Below are 27,968 nucleotides of genomic sequence, written 5' to 3'. Positions count from 1 at the left end.
GGGCAAAGAGAAGCAGCAGCTAGGAAAGATCTGGGTAGGCTTCATGCCGGAGGTAACAAAGTTGCTGGAGCAAAGAAAGCATAAGAACATGTGAAGACCCTGTTGTTTGAAGAAGTCACAGTCCGACAAGGTCAGGGCTAAGGGTGTGAAGGAGCCTCAGAGAGTGAGGTGAACTGTGTAAACTGCCCAGTACAGTGCATTACACTTAAAAGAAGCTCAGTGAACGTTCTTTCTCTTGCCCTTAGGCTGTGCCTTGAGTGAAACTGAAACACTGTCTATGCTTATCCTTATTTCAAATCATTCCTTTGGTTCTCACCCTTGAAAAACACTCTCCTAAGACTTCTCTGCCTACCAAGTCCAGTCCTTGTGTTCAGGCCTGGTCGATTCTCCAACAAGCCTTCCACATCAGTTCAGTATCTTCTGATCTCCCTTTTTACAGACTAACAGGCACCTTGCAATCAGACTCAAGCACATGACTGCACACCTCCTTGAATTACTTGTTTATTAACATATGCAAAGATATCAGTCCTTCCTCCTGAAGGAGAGGAAAATCATTCCAATGGCATATAATGACTTTGAATCACCTGAATCCTGACAACACTTAGACAGTTAACAAGCAACAAATTCTCTTGAAAAAAGAATACTCCAACAAAGTTGGTGGGACTGTAAATTGGTGCAGCCACTATGCAAAACAATATGGAGGTTTTCAAAAAAAATGAAAAATAGAGTTGTCCAGCTATACTAAAAATGATCCAGCAATACCACTCTTGTGCTTATATCTGGACAAAACTCTAACTTGAAAAGATGCATGCACCCCTATGTTCATAGCAGCACTATTTACAATAGCCAAGACATAGAAACAACCTAAATGTCCATCAACAGGTGAATGGGTAAAGAAGATGTTGTGTGTATTCAGTTGCACAGTCGTGTCTGACTCTTTTGCAACCCATGGACTGTAGACCACCAGGTCCTCTGCCCACAGGATTCCCAAGGCAAGAATACTGGAGTGGGATACCATTTCCTTCTCCAGGGGATCTTCCCAAACCAGGGATCGAATCCACATCCCTGGCATCTCCTGCATTGGTAGGCAGATTCTTTACCATTGGCACCACCTGGGAAGCCCAAAGAAGATGTAGTACATATATACAATGGAATAATCCTCAGCCATAAAAAAGAATGAAATAATGCCATTTGCAGGAACATGGATGGACCTAGAGATTACCATACTAAGTGAAGTAAGCCAAAGACAAATATCATATGGTATTGTTTGTATGTAGAATATAAAAAAAATGATACAAATGAACTAATTTACAAAACAGAAACAGATTCACAGACATAAAAAACAAACTTAATGTTGCCAAAGGGTAAGGAAGAAGGAATACATTAGGAGTTTGGGATTAATATGCACACACTACTATACATAAGTAAACAGCAAGGTTCTACTGTATGGCCCAGGGAACTATATTCCAGATGAGATTGGGCATATTCAGGGTGGCATGGCCATAGACATGAACTATATTCAATATTTTATAATAACCTATAATGGAATAAAGAATCTTATTAAGAATATGTGCATGTGTGTGCATGTGTAACTGAATTACTTTGCTTTATATCTAAAACTAACACAACATTGCAAATCAACCATAGTTCACTAAACAATTAATTAGTTAAAAATAAATTTTAAAAAACAGTGTCTTTCTTTCACTTATGGTGGTTTTCTCCAATTTCTTACTTAAAAATCCATCCAGTCATTCAGCTATGACCCTTCACCATGATGAAAAAGTAATCTTGAGAACATCACTTCGATATTTCTGTTTATAATCTAATCTCAGAACACTTCTCTTCTGCTTTTTAGTTTATTGTTTTTCTTATTTCTCCCCTTTTCTTTCCTCACGCTTCCCTCTTTAATTGTATCTCAGTTGTATGTCTTCTTGAGACCCTTAAAAGTCTTGGAAGTGAAGTTTTACATTGGAGGTACCAGACTTATTGACCAATATCTGATTGACTTCATCTACTCAAAAGGTTTCAACAACTATATACCCAGTGATTCTGATCTTCCCCTTGGACAACCTGGTTCTGGGATGTCTAGGTACTACTGCACTGGGAGTATCGCCTCAGGCAAACATCATGTCCCAAACTGAACTGAAGATGGCATCTGCAAAGTCTTCTCCTCTGTCTCCACATCCTCTCTCTGTTCAAATGATCCGAAACGTTGCATTTGCCAGGCACCAGGCTAAATACTTTACAGGGATTCTTTTATCTAATCCTCATGATACTTCCATGAGGTGGCTGCTAGTCTTAGCCAAGTATCACAAATGAGGACATTAAAGCACACAAAGCTCACATAACTTGCCCTAGGTTATACATTTTGTAAGTTGCAGAGCCTGGATTTGACGCAAGGCTGTCAGGCACAGACCAACCTGGGGACTTAGTCACTGCATCCTTCATTCATGAAGTCTTCCAAGTTACAAAGCTAAAAGTCATCCTCTCTGCTGTATTTTATTTAGTTTGTCTTCAAGTCTGTTTGATCCAAGTATATATATATATATATATATATATATATATCTTTCAAGTAAGGTCCCTTCTTTCCAGCTTGTTCTTACTCTCATTATTTGCTGCTCACACATTTGCAAATAGCATTGTATTTCTCCCTTGCACCCAACACATACCCGCCTTGTACCTTGACACCCGGCCTGAAGTTGTCTTCCAACTTCAGTGCATGCTCTACAATACCATCACAGTTAAAATCCCCAAAAGAAACTGATAAGTAAAACAACAACGACAAAATAATTATTAGCAAGTTAATTCTCAGTATGTAAACATAACCAAAATACCATGGCTGGCTTCAAGGTGCTCAACAGAGAAACAAGCTCCTTTTCAATGAATCACCTATCTTCTCTTCTGTCTGCAAATCCTGCCTCTCCCTCCATTTCCCCCTAGATTCCAGCTGCGCTAAGCATCTCATCATCCTCTCTGCTGCATGAACTTTCACGTATCTCTCTCTCTTCAACATGTCCTTTTTCTTTCTCATCTCTCAAGCTTCTGCTCAAGTGTCAATTATTGTGAAAACTTTCTCACCTCCCCCAGAAAGGGACAGTACCCTCACCCTAGTAACTCCCCATTATGGTGTGCACCTATCTGATTTATCTACCTGTGTGTATAGCATCATACTGTGTGTATAGTACGATGTGTCAAAGATGAGACAAAAGATTGGTGACATAGAGTAGATTCAGTCACTACCCTGTTCTTATGGAGTTTCCACTTAATGTCACACCAAATTATCTTTTTTTCTGTTTAACTGTCTGTCTCAATAATTACATAATATGCCCTTTATATCACAAATTCCTTGGATATGGTTAGTATAATATAAGCAAGACACAGTTCTTCCCTAAAGCAGTTTATCATCACTGCAGAGGAGTTAATATGAATAAAAATTGTGACACTGAAGGTGGTGGTTAGTGTTATAAAATGAAGCAGGATGTGGATTTGATGATTCATTACTGTTTTTGTTTTTGTTTTCTTTTTCTTTTTCTTCTATGTTACATATCTTATTTTAAATTAAATTTTTATTTTTACTTTATTTTACTTTACAATACTGTATTGGTTTTGCCATACATTGACGTGAATACACCACAAGTGTACATGCATTCCCAAATATGAACCCCCTCCCACCTCCCTCCCCATGACATCTCTCTGGGTCATCTAGGATGCATCAGCCCCAAGCATCCTAGTTACATCTTGGAACACTTGCTGTGGGCATTCAGAGTTAAGCATGGAGATGAATTTTCTTTAGATCTTCTTAGGAAAAAAAAAAAAAACAAAAAACGTGAGAATACTAGAATATGAGTTAATCTGGGCTAAGAGATATGAGTCCTGCTTGTAAGTAAAACTCCTATTAGCAGAATTCCCTACCCTCTTCCAACCTTTTGTTTCAACTATGAAATATCATGTAGGGAGAGGACCATTTACCTACTGCTAAAACAGCTAAAGTGTTATCCCTCTGTAATGACTACCTTAGAGGCTGATAGCCAGATGACTTATTATGCTCCCAATCAATACCTGGCTATTGACTGCCCAAAGGGAGAGGCTCTACATAAAGCTTGGGAGAGCAAGAAAGCTGACATCCTCTTGCCAAGCTGAAAAGTGAACACTAGAGGTATTGTTAAGATGTCAGAGAAGCTACGCTGTGAAACAGGATTAGCAAAGGCTGAGAAAGGGTGAAGACACCTTGCAGAGGGGCCATGTGAACGTGATCAGTGCTGAGAAGATCAAAGATGGCCCCACTCACTAGGTGACATATGGAAGATGAGAAGTAAGTACTTGGATCATTTACTGAGTCCGCTTAATATGAGAGTAATTATCCATTGCGTGGTTACTGACATCAGATGTGTTTTCAAAAGGTACTTATTGTTGAACACTGCTGCTAAGTCGCTTCAGTTGTGTCCAAAATACTGCTGCTAAGTCACTTCAGTCGTGTCCGACTCTGTGTGACCCCATAGACGGCAGCCCACTAGGCTCCCCCGTCCCTGAGATTCTCCAGGCAAGAACACTGAAGTGGGTTGCCATTTCCTTCTCCAATGCATAAAAGTGAAGTCGTTCAGTTGTGTCCGACTCTTAGCGACCCCATGGACTGCAGCCCACCAGGCTCCTCTGTCCATGGGATTTTCCAGGCAAGAACACTGGAGTGGGTTGCCATTTCCTTCTCCTATTGTGGAATGGTTAAATACAATTCTGTGGGGACAATCTTATTCATGTTGTAATTCACCTAAAAACCCTTTTTTTCTTCCATCTAGGATTCATCATGAGGGTCAATAATAATTTCCATTTCAGTATACAAATATTTTAGTAAAAACACAGGCAAAATGGTTTTATAACATATAGTAAACAATTCTGGTTTAGAAAATGAAATAAGATATCTCAAAAAATAGGGATCAGCGTATAAACTGTAGCAAGATTTTAGGAAAACAGGTTGAAATATGAATAAAGACCTTTAAAATGATTCATCATCTTTGACTCAAGAATGCCATTCCTATGCCAGTTCAAGAAAACAAACAAAACAAAAAAAAAATGTGAGGTTAAAATTTATTTAGGCACAAAGAAGCCCACTGTAGGGTTGGTTATAATAATAAATATTTGGAAACAATACAGGGCTAATCATCGCCCACCCCAAAAAAACATTAAAATGGTTGAATTAAAACAAAGTCATTAAATAGGCTATTTATTATATAGTCATTAAAGTGGTATTTATAGATACTGCAATAACATGTGAAAAGCTTTGGTAATAAAGGGATCTCAGATTTCCCCTAGGGGAAAGTGCTTTATAGGAACACCATTTGGTCTTTAGCAATGAATGAAAAGAACTATTTATTTTCCCTTTCTTGAGCCAGCAAATAAATGCATTGTCCCAAATCACAGTTTATATATATTCTACCATCACATCTTGGCTCTTGCCAATGTTTTCAATAGGCCTCCCTCATTCTTGTATTTAGTTGAATTTGAGCCATCTTTCAAGTGCTAACTTATCCTATTTCCTTCCAGAATGATTTCATTATTATTCTAGAACACAAAACTGTTCTCACCTCTAAGTCTTCTAGAATTGAATTTTCTGTTTGGTATCATGATATTCTACTGGGTGTCAAGCAATATGAAGGACATCCTGAATGTCCCATCACTAAGTTCATATAAAGAGGTTTTCCAAAATGTCTTATTGTTTGAGAAAAGAAATAAGATATAGGATTTATCTTACAGATTCACTCCATTCCAATCCCAGCTCCTTCATTTGCTGTAAATAGTTATGTTACCTTGAGCAACACTTTTGGGCTTCAGTGTGCTCATCTATATAGTGAAGAGAATAATAATATCCATCTCCCTTTATTGTTACATTGTAGATTGATCTATGTATTAAACTCCCATAACCAAATTTCAGTTTAATCTTAACTTATATTCATAATACATCATGATAGACCTATATTAATACATTGAGTACTCAGTAATTTGGCTTCAATTACACAACCTTCTAAACTTGGACATTTTAGAAAACCAATAACCATGGTAACTGTCTCTGGTGACTGGACGATCTGATCAGTGGGTGGGTTGCCAAGACTTAATCTGGACTGAATGCATTTGAGTCAGTTCTGATGAGGTGGATGAACCTAGAACCCATTACACAGAGTGAAGTGAGTCAGAAAGAGAAAGATAAATATTGTAATCTAACACATATATATGGAACCTAGAAGAAGGGTACTGAAGAATTCTTTTATAGTGCACCGGTGGAGAACCAGACATAGAGAATAGACTTATGGACATGGAGAGAGGGGAGGAGAGGATGAGTCTAGGGAAAGAGTTACATGGAAACTACATTACCGTATGTAAAATAGAGAGCCAACGGGAATTTGCTGTACGGCTTAGGAAACTCAAACAGGGGCTCTGTATCAACCTAGAGGGGTGGGATGGGGAGGGAGATGGCAGGGAGGTTCAAAAGAGAGGGGATATATGTATACCTATGGCTTATTCATGCTTGACAGAAAATAAAATTCTCTAAAGCAATTATCCTTCAATAAAATATAAATTTTTAAAAATCAGGACTGAAAATACTATGTCACCTCCAATCATCCTTCTGGTGAATAGTATGCAGCTCTGGAGATAAAACTACTAGCCAAAACAACTTACAGAGATAATAATGTCTAATGCCAGCTTATTGGACAAATGTTGATCTCACATTTCCTCCTCCTATGTGGACCCTGCCACAGATGGGAAAGACATGTCCTTTACTTATCAACTCTTTCTTAAGTAAGATGTTTTGAACAAAGTGTGTTTGAAAGTCACAAAACTTGCATGCCCAAGTTCTTTATGTTTCATCAGATGAAGAGGAAAGAAAATTGAAATGGAATCATGACATATCTACTTGTAATACTATATCTACTATGCTTAAAGACTTTGAGAATTTCTATTGTATCATTCCTGAGAGTTCGTCATGCCCTCCACTAAGCCAGACCCCTCTGTTAGCCACAAAGCTAGACAGAAAGAAGCAAATTCTCTCTGTCCTAAGTCAGTCCTCAGTTCAGTTCAGTCGCTCAGTTGTGTCTGACTCTTTGCGACCCCATGAATCGCAGCACGCCAGGCCTCCCTGTCCATCACCAACTCCCGGAGTTTACTCAGACTCACGTCTATCTAGTCAGTGATGCCATCCAGCCATCTCATCCTCGGTCGTCCCCTTCTTCTCCTGCCCCCAATCCCTCCCAGCATCAGTCTTTTCCAATGAGTCAACTCTTTACATGTGGTGGCCAAAGTACTGGAGTTTCAGCTTTAGCATCATTCCTTCCAAAGAAATCCCAGGGCTGATCTCCTTCAGAATGGATTGGTTTGATCTCCTTGCAGTCCAAGGGACTCAAGAGTCTTCTCCAAAACCACAGTTCAAAAGCATCAATTCTTCAGCACTCAGCCTTCTTCAGAGTCCAACTCTCACATTCATACATGACCACAGGAAAAACCACAGCCTTGACTAGACGGACCTTAGTCGGCAAAGTAATGTCTCTGCTTTTGAACATGTTATCTAGGTTGGTCATAACTTTTCTTCCAAGGAGTAAGCGTCTTTTAATTTCATGGCTGCGATCACCATCTGCAGTGATTTTGGAGCCCAAAAAAGTAGTCTGACACTGTTTCCACTGTTTCCCATCTATTTCCCATGAAGTGATGGGACCGGATGCCATGATCTTCGTTTTCTGAATATTGAGCTTTAAGCCAACTTTTTCACTCTCCTCTTTCACTTTCATCAAGAGGCTTTTTAGTTCCTCTTCACTTTCTGCCATAAGGGTGGTGTCAGCTGCATATCTGAGGTTATTGATATTTCTCCTGGCAATCTTGATTCCAGCTTGTGTTTCTTTCAGTCCAGCATTTCTCATAATGTACTCTGCATAGAAGTTAAATAAGCAAGGTGACAATATATAGCCTTGATGTACTCCTTTTCCTATTTGGAACCAGTCTGTTGTTCCATGTCCAGTTCTAACTGTTGCTTCCTAACCTGCATACAGATTTCTCAAGAGGCAGGTCAGGTGGTCTGATATTCCCATCTCTTTCAGAATTTTCCACAGTTTATTGTGATCCACACAGTCAAAGGCTTTGGCATAGTCAATAAAGCAGAAATAGATGTTTTTCTGGAACTCTCTTGCTTTTTCCATGATCCAGAGGATGTTGGCAATTTGATTTCTGGTTCCTCTGCCTCTTCTAAAAGCAGCTTGAACATCAGGAAGTTCACGATTCATGTATTGCTGAAGCCTGGCTTGGAGAATTTTGAGCATTACTTTACTAGCATGTGAGATGAGTGCAATTGTGCGGTAGTTTGAGCATTCTTTGGCATTGCCTTTCTTTGGGATTGGAATGAAAACTGACCTTTTCCAGTTCTGTGGCCACTGCTGAGTTTTCCAAATTTGCTCGCATACTGAGTGTAGCACTTTCACAGCATCATCTTTCAGGATTTGAAATAGCTCAACAGCCCTATTGGTTCACATTTACTAGGATGCACCAAGAATGAGGAAACCAAACTAATCCTGAAGAGAGTGAAAAGACAAAAGACCAGTAGTCAAGCAAATATGTTTTTAGTATCATCAGAAATGTTTTAAAAATGTGAAGGTCTTTCATCACATTTCAGAACATTTCAAAAATGTTCTGATTATGCATGACTGTTTCAAGAAAATAAACCCCTGTTGAGCAAGGACATTACCATTTCCACATGAGCAGGGTTGTGAAGTTGTTTGTTTTGCTTTTACTGTCTTCTGTATTTTATCAGCTCTCGTTTACGATGACCCTCATTCAGAGCACATGCTTTATGAAGACAGAAAAGCATGGCTTGATTTACTCAGTCAACTCAAATCTGATTCAAAACAGTGCTTCTCACCCAGTTGGAGGAGGAAGAGGGATTAGTCAGAGAAGGAAAATTCTTCAATTGCACAGACATCCAAGGTATGTGTGCCAAACCTCACAGCCACCCAGGCATGTCTGATTTGCCCTTGGCTGGGTGCCCAGAGGGGAAGAATGGGTTTAATAGCATTGCCGCCAATGGTACAGACATTGAGAAATGTTACAGAAAGGAAGATTGGAAGGTATTTAAAATAAGGAATGTTGTTTCCATGTCCTGGCTATTATAAACAGTGCTGCGATGAATATTGGGTTACATGTGTCTCTTTCAATTCTGGTTTCCTCGGTGTGTATGCCCAGCAGTGGGATTGCTGGGTCATAAGGCAGTTCTATTTGCAATTTTTTAAGAAAACAACCTAGATGTCCATCAGCAGATGAATGGATAAGAAAGCTGTGGTACATATACACAATGGAGTATTACTCAGCCATTAAAAAGAATACATTTGAGTCAGTTCTAATGAGATGGATGAAACTCGAGCCGATTATACAGAGTGAAGTAAGCCAGAAAGAAAAAAACACCAATACAGCATACTGACACATATATACGGAATTTAGAAAGATGGTAATGATGACCCTGTATGCGAGACAGCAAAAGAGACACAGATGCATAGAATGGACTTTTGGACTCTGAGGGAGAGGGTGGGATGATTTGGGAGAATGGCATTGAAACATGTATACTATCATGTAAGAAACAAATCGCCAGCCTATATTCGATACAGGATACAGGATACAGGATACAGGATACAGGATACAGGATACAGGATGCTTGGGGCTGGTGCATGGGGATGATCCAGAGAAATGATATGGTGTGGGAGGTGGGAGGGGGATTCAGGATTGGGAGGTTGTATACACCCGTGGTAGATTCATGTCAATGTATGGCAAAACCAATACAGTATTGTAAAGTAAAATAAAGTAAAAATAAAATTAAAAAAATAAAATAAGGAATGGTATTTTTAAGGCTTGATATGTTCAATTTCCTGCTCATCAACTTTGACAGTATTCCTTTGAAAATCAGAACTTCACTTCTATCGACTTTCAAGTTCACACTACTTTCATAAAGTTGGAAATCTATTTTTAGCCTGATAGATGGATAAATTTAAAGGAGGAGAATATCTGTAGAGATGGACTTAACAAAATATTACTGAAAGTGAACAGAATAACCTTTAAAAATCTTAGGAATCTTATCCAGTGACTTGGCAGATATTTGGATAGTTTTGACTTAAATCTTCAAGCTTATCTCATCTCACTATTAACTTGACGGCCATTCGGTTGCCTCTGAGTTTCTTACAGCAGCACTTCAGTACAAACTGGACAGTCTTTTATGTGTCCTATCTGTGTACGTATCTGTACAATTACAGTCTTTTCTTTAGGGATACATTTCTGGAACCAGACTCAACATTTATAGATTTGATATTTATTGAGAATCTTAAATAAAATCTTGCAAATTTAGCCTGAAAATGGTCTCCAACATCTTGGTTCACACTCTGTCACGTCTCTTTGCGACCCCATGGACTGTAGCTCACCAGGCTTCTCTGTAGAGTGCCATTTCCTACTCCGGGGGACCTTGCTGACCCAGGGATCAAACCCACGTCTCTTGCATCTCCTGCATTGGCAGGCAGATTCTTAACTACTGAGTCACCAGGGAAGCCTCTGTACTACACTTGATTTTAACCAAAATGCTGAGAAGCAATTTCGTTAGCTTTCCTTTATAGGATCTATGAGAAAACGGAGCTCTGGGGTGTCAAAATTATCTTCTCATTCAAGTGCAAGAGCTTGGTCAAATTTAAATCTAACCTCTGTCAGTACAGGGTTCACTATTACAAATATCTAAATAGAAAGTTTTAAGAAAGTTATATCATTATAAATCCAGGCAGTGTTTTTCTCTTCCACAGGCATAACAAAAACATCATCCCATGATGCCCATTGGGCTACTTCTTCTCTGATTTTCTTAAACTCCTCTATGACCATCATTGGTGAATATTCAATTCCAAGTTATAAAAGAGGCTACAGAATGACTCAGGGGTCTTAAATGAGAGCACCAATGCTGTTCATCCTGGACCAGTTCATCCTGGACCAAACCCAGCTGGCAATTACCTTTCTTTTTCTGCATTCTGTGTGCCATCCCAGGAAAAGCAGAGACTTAAGAAACCCTAGTGAGATCAGGCCCTGAGGGACAGTCCCCCTGTAGTCCTGAGAATAGATTCAGCCTTGACTTGGCTCTTACATTAGAATGCCCTTCTTCCTAGAAGGCCCTTCTTCTATGCTTCTACCTTCTAACTCAGTTTCTAAATGCATATTTTCTGTGAAGTCTCCTACAACTGCAGCCAGCACTTGCCAGTCATGCATGCATACTCCATCATGTCCAACTACCTATGGAATTTTCCCCACACGAATACAGAAGAGGGTTGCCATTTCCTCTTCTTTCTGACCCAGGGATCAAATCTGCAATTCCTGTATCTTCTTCATTGGCAGGCAGATTCTTTGCCACTGAGCCACCAGGGAATTCCCCTTCCAATCATATCTTTGTCAATTAAATTTCAGTTCATGTCATACAGCTTACAAACAATCCTCCAAATGTCAAACCTTCTCTATTTCAACATGTGTTTTTTTGTCATAACCCTGATGAGAATATAAAATTATGGGAATCAGGACTCATGTACTTCCTTTACTTTTTCCTCCTCAATCCTTATTCTTTGTGTGCTCCAGTCTCCCCAGTTTCTGCTTCCTTTCTTACTACTTACTGTCAGTATTCTCCAGCTATCTCCAAATAACTGCAGATTAAGTTTCCTTTTTCTTTTCCTTGTCTACCACATCTCTACTACAGGATCAGCTCAAACCTTCCATCTGAAGCCTCCCTATCATGGGCATGCAGATAGTGTCAGTACTTATCAGCAATCTGTGAGTTCTATTGCCTCAGATCCCATGGTAAGATGAGACCTTTTTCCCTCTTGACATTAGGTACCCTCATGACTTTGCTTGGCCAATGGAATATGAGTAGAAGTAATGTTTGGCACTCCCAGTTAGAAGCTTTTTTTTTTTTTTTTTAATCTTTGGCCACATCATGTAGATGTAAGATCATAATCCCAGAGATCAAACCAGCACCCCTTCAGTGAAACCATGGAGTCTTAATCACTAAACTTCCAGGGAAGTCCCAGGTAAAAGCTTTTAAAAGCACATGTTTTCTTGGGCTTCCTTCTTCCTGCCATGGCAGTATTCCAGATGATGAAGTCTCTTTCAACCTCCCAGAAGGAGAATGCCTTTGGAAGAGTTGGTCCCCTGTAGACCTGTGCTATGCAGGTAACATAGGCATGACTCAGCTGCTTATTACTTAGGCCACTGAGATACAGATTTCTTATCGCACAGCCTAATTTAGCCCATTTAGACAATGCGGTTGACTTCATAGCTCACTTTATATGCCTACAGCACCTTGTCTCTGGCTCAACAATTATCCCACTTTCACTTTCTGTCTGTCTTCATGGTAAACCCTGAGCTCCAGAATGACATGGCTTGGTACCAGTGCATCCTCCATGCTCTCCCCAGTGCTTGGCATGGAGTAGCCTCTCAGGAAACACACAATGAATGAATGAATGAATAAAAGTGCCCACCCTATGTTGAATATATTAATATTCTGACACTATCCCTGGCATTCCTGGATTTTTGCCCTAGAATGAGGAGTCTGGGAGTTTTGCAGCAGAATCTGTGGGGACTCATAAGTTTACTCACAGTTATGGCAGGTGGCACCTGCGTAACCTGTGTCAGTGCAGTTACAGTAGAAGGTCGTCCAGGACTGGGAGCAGCTTCCTCCGTGCTCGCAATAGTTTGGCAAGCACCTAGTGAGAGATGGAGCAAAGTCAAATTAAATAAACCAAATCAACTGGAAGTAAGGGGGTGGGGATGTCTTACAACCAACTAAATGAGTTAATGGTGAGAGTCAGTCGGCTATACTACTATACCTAAGTGAGACTTGACTATGTGAACATAAGACAACAATTTCACCACAGAGGTGGGGGTCCTTTACGGGGCCCGGTTCTACTAGCCGAAGGAAGGCTCAGAGCTAATTTAGGCAATTAAATGAAGCATTTCAACATCGGGGCACATTTTCATTGACTTAAAGTTAATTTGAAATAGTCAGAATTGTAAGGTTTGTCATTTGCCATAGAATAAAATGGACAAAGATTGCAATTTTGCATTTGGAAAGGTTTTACATTTTTAAAGGTAAGGGAAAAGGGGCAGATAATTGAGGTCATAATCCTCCTGCTTCTCTTTTGGGTGACAGATATAAATCTATTTTAAAATACTCATAAAATTTGAATAGATGCTACATGTTCAGTTAACATACAAGGAAACTCTATAATTATTAAAAGAGCCAATAACACCCTTAAAATGAGGCCTTAACTACTTGTATTGAAAATAGTATGATCATTTTGAAAAATATTTTCACTATACACTTTAAAAGCTTTCTGAAACATTCATGTAATTTGACCCAGCAATCACACTCAGATGGCTCTTTCTTAAGGATGTATTTAAAACTATAAAAACTATATGTTCTAATTGTCATTACTCACAATGATGTTATGATGTATCCCTGTACTTTTCCTACATAAGATTTCTTAGGAAAGTTGTCATAATTAATATTAACAGGCTATCAAAAAGTCACTACAAATGAAATTAGCAGAAGGATTATAACAGACTGGGACTAAATTAAGTAAAAATTCAAGATATGAAGCACAGCCACAGTGAAATAAAACATAGACTTTATGTTGAAAAAATAACTAGAAGGATAAATGTTAAGTGCCATTTGGTTAATGGGAGTGAAGGCAACATTCATTCCTTCTGGACAAAGACTCAGCTCAGCCATTTGTACATGTTGTCTGTAGGTAATTCTCTTCAACTCTTACATGTATATTTTAAATTCTCTACACTGCAGCCACTGTTGCTATTAAAAAATAACCAACACGTTTTCAACATGCGTAATAAACAAAATTAAAAGTAAAAGCCATGATAAATGCTGAAATGTTTGAAAACAATCTTTATGGGAAGAGTAAAGTCTCACGAATTTCACCAGGGACAGGACACAAATAATGAAATTACAGAAATGGTATAATACAACAGAAGGACTCATTATGGAGCGTCTAAGAATGTGGGGCAAGAAAAATTAAGATGACTTACCCTAAATGTCCTATGTAAGTACAAAAATTTCCAGCAATGATTATTTCAAAGCCCAAAAACTAATATCACTGACTATGTTCAGACATATTATTAGAAATTTTCTGCTCACTACAGGAAACACACAATTGTGCCAATAGGGCTTATGTTTGGGAAAAGCTTATTGATAACTCCATAGTATCCAGCCATGGCTTGGAAACAAGGAAAAAATGGGAGGGAATGGGATGCAATAATTTTGCTCTAGAACATGATCACAAAATCCAACCAATCAACAAATAAACCAAAAAAACGGGCCCTTGCCTACTCCAAACTCACCCCTCCCTCTGGGTCCCATATACCCAGGTAGCTGGAAAAGAAAAGACAGTCTTGTTACTCAAGACTGGCACATGTTTCTGCCCCCAACTCCACTAACCTTGTGCTGTGGGGAATTTAAACTTGAAGCATCAATGTTTTTATGAACAAAATCCAAACAAGAGCCCCTGCGTCTGGTTGTGCCCTGATGGAGAGCCTGAGAAGGCCTCCCTGCCTCCACAAAGTTTCTTTTGCATCCCAGAGCCTCCTCATTTCTGAACAATGCTGCTCTGCAGGGTGATTTTCTCTAGATCCGTCCCTTCGAAAATGCTCAAATTCTTACATGACATCTCTACAGCTGCTCCAACCCAGCCCATCCTACTCCACTCCCCTAATCACACACACATACACACACACACACACACACTCACACATAGAGTCAGCTTCTGTGAAGACAAATAATGGTATTACTGTTCCTCTCCCTCTGCCAACAAAAAGTTAATTGCTTTAAAGATGGAAAGCTGAGCAAAGCCAGGTCAGTAGATATTTATCCTATAGTTCTTGTTTTGGCACCAAGAAAGTTTAGATCAGCCCCTTTTTTGATGATTGAAGCTAAAAGGAAAAAACTCAGAAGTTCTCACTGGCCATGTTTTCAGCCATGAGAAGAAAGCTTATCTGCAGTGAAAGAAAGAGAGAGAAAAAATGCTGCGTTTCAGAATGCAGAAGAAAAGAGAGGAGAGCATCCGGACAATGGTCATTAGTATATCCCTGCTGTTTCAAAGATTAGGCCAAATCCCTGACCTTTCCGAGGGCCTGGCTGCTTTAATCTAGCTTTGATTCTGTGAGACAACCCAAGATCTTTCTAGGAAAACCCCGATTTTAGTCAGGCTTCCTTAAGTTGGGACTTTCACATTTCCAACAACAACCTTAACTTTTTATAAAACCACATCCTATAAATACCAACAGAAATAGAAACACATTTTTCCTTGTAATTTTACACTTTAAATATTTTCAAAACTCAAGATTGCCAGGCTATCCTGCGTACGTAGAGAGAGAGATCTTATGGAAAACTAAGAACAACCTGGTTACTTTGAACATATGTAAAAAGCCTCACACAGACTTTGTGTTTCGTGTGTGTGTGTGAGTGTGTGCAGATGTGTATGCTCAGTCATGCCTCACTCTTTGCAACCCCACGGACTATAGCTCATCAGACTCCTCTGTCCATGGAATTTTCCAGGCAAGAATACTGGAGTTGGTTGCCATTTCCTTCTCCCGGGGATCTTTCCCACCCAGGGATCAAACCCACATCTCCTACTGCTGGTGGAGGTTCTTTACTCCTGTACCACATGAGAAGCCCCAGAGACTGCGTATTGCAGCATTAATAAACTCAATTTACCGACAAATATGTAGGCTAGAATGCATTTGCTTATGATCACTCAAAATTGATGCGTTTCTGAGAGAGAAAGGAAAAAATCTAATACTCCTAGAACAAGCAAGAAAATGAATGAATAGTTACAGGGCTGCCTTTGAGCTTGGTTCATTTTGGTTCAACACACACTGTAATTAGAAAAACTCATTTGTAAAGTAGACATGCAAAATAAAAGATGTATAACCCCAATTTGCTTATTTAAAAAGGGCAGTTTTAGGAGTATAATTTCCTTGTTCTTTAATCAGTTCATTTTAACTGGTGTTTTGTTTCTTTTCTCTCTACTTGTCATACACTGAGCACTTAAGACATGAACCCAGAAAGAGGTCAATGTGGAACTACAGATGTGAAAAGAACTCATTAAATATGAGGACAGTTACAATCTTAGATGGTAGGTGCTGAATTCAAATTGCTGAGAGATAATCATTCTGAATAGCCATGTTCTAAAATCTTAATGATATTTCATATATAGCTGAATCAGATGGATGTTGCCTTCCTGTAGTGTTCTATGTGTAACACAGCTTTCAGCATAAACACAACTGTTGATGTCATACTCTTTAGAAGTCCAAAGAAGCATCAAGATGTGTGCCAGCAAAGACTTGGAGGGCAAGACAGATGCATCAGAAGCTGTGTGCCTCTTTATAGGAGAAAGTTGTACACAATATGAAGGGGGTTGAATGAAAGAGTTGATGGAAAGGCACAAAAGAGTTAGAAATATAAGAAGGAAAACACAATTTAACAGGGACAAAAGTTATATATGAGTTTTATATAAGAATGCATATTTTCCACCCAAATCAAAACTTCTTCCAAAAGAGAAGGATCGTTGCTAGTTGGGGCTGGAAACAAGGCAGATAAGAGATAAAGTTGGAGGAAGTGTTCATCCATAACGGCCCATGGACCTCATTAATGGTCCCATCCAGCCTTCAGTGGTATATGGTTCTGGCTTCACTGTTGGACAGTGTGCTTTCTTGTTCACAGTGAGAAATGAAGGGGAAAAAAAGGTCTCCTTAATGATGCACAGCAGGGGAAATAAACTGCTTCAAAGAAGAGCATGTTTTACAGAATATTGAGAGATTGATCTACTTGAAGACGAGAGTCCTGTTTCAAGCATCCTGGCAAGCATATTTTCTGCAAAACACACTTCCTCCCCATTGGCATTGTGAAGAACAAAGGGTCCTCTGCCATTTTCCTTGAGAAAGATCACAGTGATTCTCTCCCTAACTTAGCTTACCCTGAAGCCAGGTACAGCTTTCTAGCTGGAGCAGATCACATCTCAGGGAAAGCATTAGGAAAGCAATGGGATTCAACATAGTTTCAGAAAAAGCAGTCAGTGTGCTTGCAGTTTAGAAAGTTTCACAGAATCAATATAAACTATTGGTTTCCCTTAAATAAAAATCAGATTACTGAGAATAATCATAGCAAATCTCTTGATTTTCCATGCCAAATTTATATTTTGAGTTTAGTCTTTAGTAACTTCCAATTTTTTATTTTGAGTTTTGTCTTCTCTTGTGAATTCCAGACCTGTAAATCCAGCTGTCTGCTTCATAGTTCCACTTGAGTGTCCATCAGATGTTTCAAACTGCATGTCCAAACCTGAATTTCTGATCTCTTACCTTGCTTTCTGACCTCAACTTCACTACCCACATTCTTTACTACCTGAGGAGGGCAACTCCACACTTACCATTGTTCAGACTTGCAAGCCCCACCTGCCTCCCACTTCCTTCATAGCCCACATCTCAGGGACAAGCACATATCTCTGACTCTGCTTTAAGACTCTATCCTGCATCTGACTACTTCTCATCACCTTCTGCTATCACTCTGGTCTGAGTCAACAGCATCTATAAACATCTGTGTTTATTAGCCAACTGGTCTACCAGCTCCATCTGTGCTCCACTCAGCACATTCCCAATACAAGAGCAAGAGAGACCGTATTAACATCTAAGGAAGATAGTATTGAAACCCTTCATGGGCTTTTTGTTTCTATCAAGATAAAAGCAACATTCTTAAATGACCATTTCCTGCTGATCTGTACTTCCATCACTTCTCCAAATTCATTCCTAATCTTTTCCTTTTCTACATCTACCCCAACCACGCTGTCATCTTTGTTGTCCCTAAAGCACACAAAGCATCCTGCTTTGTCAGCACCTTTGCACTGAGGTTCTCTTTGCCCAAAATGCTCTCCCTCACATGTCCAGATCAACCACGATTCACCTCCTTCTTGTCTCTGTTTAAAAGGCACCTTCTCAAAGAAGTCCACAACAGTCACGCTATTTAAATTTGCATGATCCTGCAGTCCCACTGCTGGGCATTTATCTGAAGAAAATTTTAATTCAAAAAGATACATCCACTGCTATTCACTAAAAAAAGATTCTTTGCAGCACTATTTACAATAGACAAGAGGTGGAAGCAACTTAAATGTCCATTGAGTAATGAATGGATACAGAAGATGTTATGTATGTACATACAATGGAGTATTACTCAGCAGTAAAAAAAGAATGAAATAATATCACTTGCAACAACATGGATGAACCTGGAGATTATAATACTAAGTGAAGTAAGCCAGATAGAGAAAGACAAATATCATATAATATTGCTTATATGTAGAATATTAAAGAGGATACAAAGGAACTTGTTTGCAAAGTATAAATTAACCCACAGATATAGAACACAAACTTATGGTGACTAAAGTGCAAAGGGGGGAATAAATTAAGAATTTGGTATTAACATATGCACACCACTATGTATAGCATAATTACACAACCAGGACCTATGCATAACATGAGGAATACCACTCAGTATTTTGTAATAGCCTATAAAGGAAAAGAGTCTTAAAAAATGAATATCAGTCAGTCAGTCAGTTCAGTCACTCAGTCATGTCTGACTGTTTGCAACCCCATGAATTGCAGCACGCCAGGCCTCCCTGTCTACCACCAATTGCCGGAGTTCACTCAGACTCACGTCCATCGAGTCATTGATGCCATCCAGCCATCTCTTCCTCTGTTGTCCCCTTCTCCTCCTGCCCCCAATCCCTTCCAGCATCAAAGTCTTTTCCAATGAGTCAACTCTTCACATGAGGTGGCCAAAGTACTGGAGTTGCAGCTTTAGCATCATTCCTTCCAAAGAAATCCCAGGGTTGATCTCCTTCAGAATGGACTGGTTGGATCTCCTTGTAGTCCAAGGGACTCTCAAGAGTCTTCTCCAACACCACAGTTCAAAAGCATCAATTCTTCGGTGCTCAGCCTTCTTCACAGTCCAACTCTCACATCCATACATGACTACTGGAAAACCATAGCCTTGACTAGACGGACCTTAGTTGGCAAAATAATGTCTCTGCTTTTGAATATGCTATCTAGGTTGGTCATAACTGAATATAGACATATGTATAACTGAATCACTTTGCTATACACCTGAAGCTAACACAACATTGTAAATCAACTATACTTTAAGTTTATAAAAGTAAAATAAAATAAAGTTGCAACTCTCCTCCTCTCTGCAACACTAATTCCTTTTTGCAGTCATTCTCCTTTTTCATTCTTAGCACTTCTTAACTTCTAATTCAATATGAACTCTGCTTATTCATTACTCTTATGATTTGTTACTTGTGTACTTCACTGGTGATGAGTACTTCACTGATGATGTGTACTTCCCTATGGCTCAGACAGTAAAGAATCTACCTGCAATGCAGGAGACCCAGGTTTGATCCCTGGGTCAGAAAGATCCCTGGAGAAGGAAATGGCAACCCACTCCAGTATTCTCCCCTGGAGAATCCCACTGAGAGAGGAGCCTGGCAGGCTACAGTCCATGGGGTCACAAAGAGTCAGACACTATCAGTGCTTTGTTACCTGCCTTCCCACAAAGGAATGTAACTTCCATAAAAGCATCGGTTATTGTCTATTTGTTCACTGAGTACTTGATGTAGTAAACAGAATAGCACCCAATAAGTGGCTGTTGACTGAATGAATCAACATATAGTCTAGGGGTGCAACAGCCAGCTAAAGCTTTCTATATTTATCTCAACCTGTCCAGTTAATCATAGACCCTGTGACCTTTACTGTTAACTTCCTGACACTGAGCAGCACAATAAGAGCTGTCTGGAGTAGAGGGGAGACAAAGAGCTGCACCTTTTCTTTTTTTTCAAATGGTGAAGAAATATTGAGACATGTAAAGGGAGCCTTCTGTGCAGCCATAGGCAAGAAACAATTTAGAGGCAGAAGAGAGAAACAACGTACACAAGGGAAGAGGTAAGATGGACACCATGAGTGGGATCCTTTTTGGTGGCCTTCAAGGATGCAAGTAAATTTTGCAATTCCTTTTTATTACTTGTATTTTGGAGTCCTGACAGCTCTATATCTGAAGCAGTTACTCAGATAATTTTCTGCAAATTGGTCGGAAGCATATGCTTTTTAAATGATGTGAAATGATGCAACTTAATGTTCCTTTGGGGGCTTCCCAGGTGGTGGTAGTGGTAAAGAACCCACCTGCCAAAGCAGGAGATCTAAGAGATGAGGGTTTGATCCCAGGTCCGGGAAGATCCCCTGGAGAAGGGAATGGCTACCCACTTTGGTATTCTTGCCTGGAGAATTCCATGGACAGAGGAGTCTGGCAAGTTACAGTCCATTAAGTTGTAAGAGTTGGACAAAACTGAGTGACTAACACACACAGTATTCCTTTGAGGGCATATGTGGCGTTCTTGATAAATCTGAGTATAATCTTTGATACACTTCATTGAGATTAAAAAGTCTACTTTGGAAATTCAATTTCCCTGTCTAGCTTTTGTTATCTTTAACCATATATTTTTTGAAGTGCAATGATCTTTAACCACTTTGTGACTAACCTAAGAAGGTTCAACCAAACATTTTTGGTTAGTCTACAAAATATTTTCACCAAGGGGCAATGTGGATTTGGCTTTCCTGAAGTCTTTCCCCTTGCCAATAAGCTTGAAAGGAAACTTCAATTTAAGCTTATAATCATATCTGAGATGCAGCTGTAAGGTATATTCTTCTCTGTTTTATAGACAAAGAAAGTGAGACAAGTCCAAATAACTTGTCTATGTGTGAAGGGATGGAACCATACCACTTGTCACTTAAGCCTGTATTCTCAAGCCCTGTGCAGTCTTCCCATCATCAAATGCCATGTGATCCATCTCCTTAAAGTGAACTTGAAGCATGATCTTAGCATATTAATTCTGAGAGGGAAGGGAAAGGGGCTTCACATAATTTCCCATTGATCCTAGAAACTAGTTAGCAAACTTGGAACTGTCAGTTTAAAGTACTTAAAAGATATTTTGGGAACTTTCCTGGTGGTCAAGCAGTTCAGGATCTGCACCACTCCTGCAGGAGATATGGGTTCGATCTCATCAGAGAACTAAGATCCTGCATGCCATGTTGCCAACAAGAAAAGAAAATTTCTTGAACTGAATAAAAATGAAAATACAACATATCAACTTTCTTTTTTAATATAAATGTATTTATTTTAATTGGAGGCTAATTACTTTACAATATTGTATTGGTTTTGCCATACATCAACATGAATCTGCCACAGTTATACACTATTTTTGGTGGGAGAAGAGGTATAGATGGCCATGGGAAAATCAAGCATATGTTCATTATATAATTAGCACAATGATATATAATTTAATCTATAAATCTCATATAGTGGTAAAGGGTTGGAAAATAAGGTTTTGATTCTGTTTCACTCTTTATTACTAATCTGTTAAATCTTTGAAATAATAGGTAAGAAGACATCCTCTGTCCCTGCTCTGCTCCTGTTTTTATTTTTATTTTTCAGATAATGAAAACTTTTTCTATATTTTCTATGTCTATCTGAGTTAATGCAATTGCTTCCAGACTTTGCCTGCTTTATGAAGAAGGAGCTTATAAGTTATTAATTCAAGCCAGACAAAGCCTTTTAGCCTATTCAAAAATTCAAAATTGTACCCTTTTTATTTAACATAAATTTAAGAACTAAATAATCACAGTTGGTAAAGAACCTGCCGGCCAAAGCAGGAGATACAAAAGACATGGGTTCAGTCCCTGAGTTGGGATGATTCCCTGGAGTAGGAAATGGCAACACACTCCAGTATTCTTGCCTGGAAAATTCCATGGACAGAGGAGCCTGGCAGGCTACAGTGCATAGGGTCGCAGAGAGTCGGACACAACTGAGTATGAATGTACTAAAATCTTACAAATATAGAAAAAATTCAGACTCATCAAAGTCTTAAATAAAATAAAAAATTCAAGATTCATCTTTTGTCTTTATATATAAGAGTATGGGCTTCAGAGTCAGCCTACTAGCAATCCTATGGAGCCCTTGATTGAACGTAGGGGCCAGGGTATCTCAGAAGCATCAACAACAAGGATCATGCATGCATCTTCATCACTTAGCATAAGCGCCTACTGTAGACATAAAATTTCTAAACTTCGATGTTTGTGATCTCAGTTTCAACAAAAAGATAATCAAAACCTCAGTATTTATATTCTGGGGTGAAGAAGGAATATGATACTGAGAGAAAATTAAAAAATGATCCCAACACTGATCTTGGTCAGAAACTTCTACATGATTCCTCTTTCCGGGAAGAAACTGACACATTTGACTTTGAAAAGAATCTTAAACATATTTATAGTGGATTTTAATAAGATTAAGAGCAATGTCAGTCTATTGTCACCCTTAAGAGGAACCTTAACTAAGACCTTGAACAGTCTTGCATCAAGTCAAGGAGTTTCATAACATGTCTAACAAGGAATATTTAATTCTTCCTTTTTCATAAAATAGGGCCTGCCAAGAGTTGGGTATTTGAACTGATGTGTTTTTTTTTCCTCTTGTAGCAAGATTAAATTAAAACTTTGAAAAGATTTTGTTAATAATTATTTGGTATTTGTAATTTTTAAGAGAATTCAGCCTTTCTTCTTTCTTTCTTTTTTTTTTTTTTTTTCTTAGAAAAACACACATACCATGCTAGTAAAGTAATGCTCAAAATTCTCCAAGCCAGGCTTCAGCAATACATGAATCATGAACTTCCTGATGTTCAAGTTGTTTTTAGAAAAGGCAGAGGAACCAGAGATCAAATTGCCAACATCTGCTAGATCATAGAAAAAGCAAGAGAGTTCCAGAAAAACATCTATTTCTGCTTTATTGACTATGCCAAAGCCTTTGACTGTGTGGATCACAATAATCTGTGGAAAATTCTGAAAGAGATGGGAATACCAGGCCACCTGACCTGCCTCTTGAGAAATCTGTATGCAGGCCAGGAAGCAACAGTTAGAACTGGACATGGAACAACAGACTGGTTCCAAATAGGAAAAGGAGTACGTCAAGGCTGTATATTGTCACCCTGCTTATTTAACTTCTCTGCAGAGTACATCATGAGAAACGCTGGACTGGAAGAAACACAAGGTGGAATCAAGATTGCAGGGAGAAATCTCAGTAACATCAGATATGCAGATGACACCACCCTTATGGCAGAAAGTGAAGAGGAACTAAAAAGCCTCTTGATGAAAGTGAAAGAGGAGAGTGAAAAAGTTGGCTTAAAGCTCAACATTCAGAAAACGAAGATCATGGCATCCGGTCCCATCACTTCAGGGGAAATAGATGGGGAAACAGTGTCAGACTTTATTTTCTGGGGTTCCAAAATCACTGCAGGTGGTGACTCCAGACATGAAATTAAAAGACGTTTACTCCCTGGAAGAAAAGTTATGACCAACCTAGATAGCATATTCAAAAGCAGAGACATTACTTTGCAAACTAAGGTCGGTCTAGTCAAGGCTATAAGTTTTTCCAGTGGTCATGTATGGATGTGAGAGTTGGACTGTGAAGAAGGCTGAGCGCCAAAGAACTGATGCTTTTGAACTGTGGTGTTGGCGAAGACTCTTGACAGTCCCTTGGACTGCAAGTCCATTTGAAGGAGATCAGCCCTGGGATTTCTTTGGAAGGAATGATGCTAAAGCTGCAACTCCAGTACTTTGGCCACCTCATGTGAAGAGTTGACTCATTGGAAAAGACTTTGATGCTGGAAGGGATTGGGGGCAGGAGGAGAAGGGGACAACAGAGGATGAGATGGCTGGATGGCATAACTGACTCGATGGATGTGAGTCTGAGTAAACTCGGGGAGTTGGTGATGGACAGCTCAGAGGCCTGGCGTGCTGCAATTCATGGAGTCGCAAAGAGTCGGATACGACTGAGCAACTGAACTGAATTGAATTTAGAGTTTAAAAGATTTTAAATAAGTGTAACTGATTTAGACGTTAAAATTTTTCCTTATTAAAACATCTCAGATAACTTAAATTCATCAAAGTTAAATGTTCATGTTTCTGGATATTTAACTTTGAAACATATTTGGTATTCTTTTTTAATGTCGTAACTTGGGAAGTAAATAAAACATAAATGCAGTTTATAATATTTGAAAGTATTTAAATAACTAACCCATGAATGGCATTAAGCAGTATTCAAACTCCTTTAGACCTGATTACTAATACCTGCTAGACTATACATAGAATAAAATTTTATAAGCTGAATTTAAAAAATTAAAGAACAGAATTTTGAATCTGTAACTTTGAGAAATTGAATATCAATCTTTGAAACCAAACTAAATCTTGTGAACCATCTGACCTGTATACAAAACTCATCGTTTGTGAGCATCACAATGCCTTCATCAGCAGCTGTATTGACTTCCATTCAGATCTTAGAGTCCCTCTTCACCCTGCTCTTCCATCAGGCTCTGCACAATGCCTGGAGCATCTCCGAGGGTGGCTTCCATTTGCTGAGCCTGAAGCATAAATTCTGTCTCTAATCCCCCTGCTTCCGTGTCTTGTTTTGTCACTTTAGTATTTTTTGGTGAAAATAACACATTTTAGGTTCAATCTGCAAGACAAACTTTCCTCCCAAATGCTTAACCTCCCCTAAAGTACATTTAAATGAATCTGCTTCTGTAAAACCAGCCAACCATGCATTTTATTTTTTCTTAATGTACTAGTGGTAGAAGAAGAGCATTACTTTCTTTTACTTGCATTTTTTAAAATATTAGAGGGTCATTCATTTTGTATTTTGCTTATATTTTCAGGATATTTCTTCTCATTTTATATGTTACCCGTACATAGCCTTGGTCAGTCTTTCCCTGTTATGTTCCTTGCTGTTCATGTAATGTGCAAGGACCATTGCTATTAATATAGTGGCATTTCCAGACCTTAAATTATATATTGCTTCAACCTACCAACTCTATTTCTTGGAATAATGTCCCAGAAATTATTTTTTACATGCACAAAGATATATGTAAAATTATTGTTAACAATTAGCAAAAAGGAACTAAAGAGTCTCTTGATGAAGGTGAAAGAGGAGAGTAAAAAAGCTGGCTTAAAACTCAACATTTAAAAATTAAGATCATGTCATCCAGTCCCATCACATCATGGCAAATAGATGGGGGAAAATTGGAAACAGTGACAGATTTTATTTTCTTGGGATCCAAAATCACTGCGGATGGTGACTGCAGCCATGAAATAAAAAGACCCTTGCTGATTTGAAGAAAAGGTATGACAAACCTAGACAGCATATTAAAAAGCAGAGACATCACTTTGCTGATGAAGGTGCATATATTCAAAGCTATGGTTTTTCCAGTAGTCATGTACAGATGAGAGAGTTGGACTGTAAAGAAGGCTAAGCACAGAAGAATTGATTCAAACTGGGATGTTGGAGAAGACTCTTGAGAGTCTCCTGGACAGCAAGGAGATCAAATCATTGAATCCTAAAGGAAATGAACCCTGAGTGTTCATTGGAAGGACTGATGCTGAAGCTGAAACTCCAATACTTTGGCCATCTGATGTGAAGAGCCGACTCATTGGGAAAAAACCTCATGCTGGGAAAGATTGAAGGCAGCAGAAGAAGGGGACAACAGAAGATGAAATGGTTGTATGGCATCACCAATTCAATGGATATGAGTTTGAGCAAGCTCTGGGAAATAGTGAAGGACAGGGAAACCTGGCATGCTGGAGTCCATGGGGTCACAAAGAGTCAGACATGACTAAGCAACTGAATAAAAACAGCAACAACTCCATTGTTTTGGGAATGTTTACATAAACGACAGTACATCCACACTAGGCATGCTATGAAGGATTTAAATATGCATCTCTATATGTAAGTATATTAGAAAGTTTGTCATGCATAATATAGTATGAAGTACAAAACAAGACATTGCAGGGTAACTTGTATAGTGTCTGCTATGATTATACTTGTTGTTGTTGTATAGAGGAAAAAAAAAAAAAACCTCTGGAAGGAAATAGACAAAGTTAAAAATTTTTAATAGTGATTAATTGTGGGAATTAAGGTACCATCTCACTCTTTATATATCTCTGGGAGTGATCAAGCTTTATACAATGAAACTAGAGAAACATATGGCTGGGCTGCTATTCATATTTTATTTTGCTATTAGATAAGAGAAAAGAGAAACTCATTCTACTTGGAAAATGGTCACTAGGAAGAAGCAGTTAAGCTTTCCCAACTCACAGTCTTAGTCCAGGGGTGCCACTCTGCTGGACTAGAGAAAATATCTACGTGAAAGTTTTCTTATATACATAAAGCTACAGAAGTTCAAGTAGGTTCCAGCTAACCAACTTGTGCACAACAGGCATTCACAACCGTGTCTTAATAGATCATTCTCCACTTCCTTTATTCAATTCTGGAAATAAAATTCAGTGGGTGAATGAATCCTTTGCTCCTTTGGAACAAAGCCCATCTGGTAATACACTCCTAATGATCACCATTCATTATGATCCTCTATCAATCTATGAATATTTTAAATCACTTGTAAAAATTTAAAGAAAATGGTCTTTGTATAAGAAAATAAGCCCAATGGTTAGCTGTATATGCTGAATGTTTGCCTTTCTACTGCAGTTATTTAGATATATGTAATGTTTAGAAACAGGAGTGCTGCCTTAAAGAATTTCCCAACTTGAATGACTCTAAAGAAAATTCCTGTTAAAAGATAAGTTGATGTAAAATATAACTTAGTATATTTTTATAAACACCTATAGAAATATTTTTCTCACTATTAAATTTCTCTCTTCTCCATTTCCCATAATAGACTGAAATGAGTAGAACATCCATCGACAGGCCTCTGAAACTCCCAAATGGTCAGATAAACGGTTATCTATAAATGAGTCTGAATGTATTTATGCTCCATGGAGTTACTTTCCTTTTTAAGAATTCTCATCCATCCTTTATCAGTTGAAGGTCAGTTTCAATTTCTATACGCTTTCCTTAGAGACAAAGGAAAAAAAAACATTTCAATAGTCCTCAAAATGCAAGCTGACTAATGTAAGCCTTTTAATGAAGCTCATACATTAAAAATCAGCTAGGTTGCCTTCTTTCCTTTGTCTGTTTGCTTTAATTAGCAACCAACTGCATTGATCTTGTTTTGGTCAGATAGCTTTTCTGAAAGCTTTTGAAACCTATTTCTGTGCCTCTCCATTTTAACAATTACCATAATCCCATTTTACCCCCACAGTTGGATTTTCATTATAATTGAATTTTGTTGTAATTACAGCAGATGCAGACATTAAGGAATTAAGAGAATAGAAAGGAAAATGTCAGAAGTCAGTTTTCTAAATTTTCCATGGTCTAGTTCACAGCAGGGAGTTAATTGCCAATGGTTTCTGAAAAAGATCCCTAGATAATGGACAAAGCAATGATGGTCAAATAAGTTTGCAATGCACATCAGTGATCCCAGGAGTACTGATCAAGACAGCCAGGCACACTACACTTCTCCTTGCACTAGACTTTGATTACCAATGAATAGAAAAATGGGAAGGACCTCCCTTTACTCTCCTGTAAACCTCAAGCTTTTGACCAAGAGAGGCTCAGTTCAGTTCAGTTGAGTTCAGTCAGTCGTGTCCGACTCTTTGCAACCCCATGAGTCACAGCACGCCAGGCCTCCCTGTCCATCACCAACTCCCGGAGTTCACTCAAACTCATGTCCATCGAGTTGGTGATGCCATCCAGCCATCTCATCCTCTGTCGTCCCCTTATCTTCCTGCCCCCAATCCCTCCCAGCATCAGGGTCTTTTCCAATGAGTCAACTCTTCACATGAGGTGGCCAAAATATTGGAGTTTCAGCTTCAGCATCAGTCCTTCCAATGAACACCCAGGACTGATCTCCTTTAGGATGAAATGGTTGGCTCTCCTTGCA

General features: G+C 38.8%; 1 protein-coding gene across 1 annotated transcript in view; it reads right to left on the bottom strand.

The window, feature by feature from the left end:
* The window catches only part of CNTNAP5 (contactin associated protein family member 5), a 1,086,429-nt gene that overhangs the window by 419,108 nt on the left and 639,353 nt on the right, over positions 1–27,968 (bottom strand). The window contains exon 11 of the mRNA XM_012140581.5: positions 12,637–12,743. Coding sequence (XP_011995971.2) covers positions 12,637–12,743 — 107 coding nt within the window. The remainder of the gene's footprint in view (positions 1–12,636; positions 12,744–27,968) is intronic.

Source organism: Ovis aries, chromosome 2, assembly GCF_016772045.2.
Source record: "Ovis aries strain OAR_USU_Benz2616 breed Rambouillet chromosome 2, ARS-UI_Ramb_v3.0, whole genome shotgun sequence".
NCBI classification, from domain to species: domain Eukaryota; kingdom Metazoa; phylum Chordata; class Mammalia; order Artiodactyla; family Bovidae; genus Ovis; species Ovis aries.
Note: the sequence above shows the minus strand (reverse complement) of the source record. Positions and strands in the feature narration are given on the sequence as shown.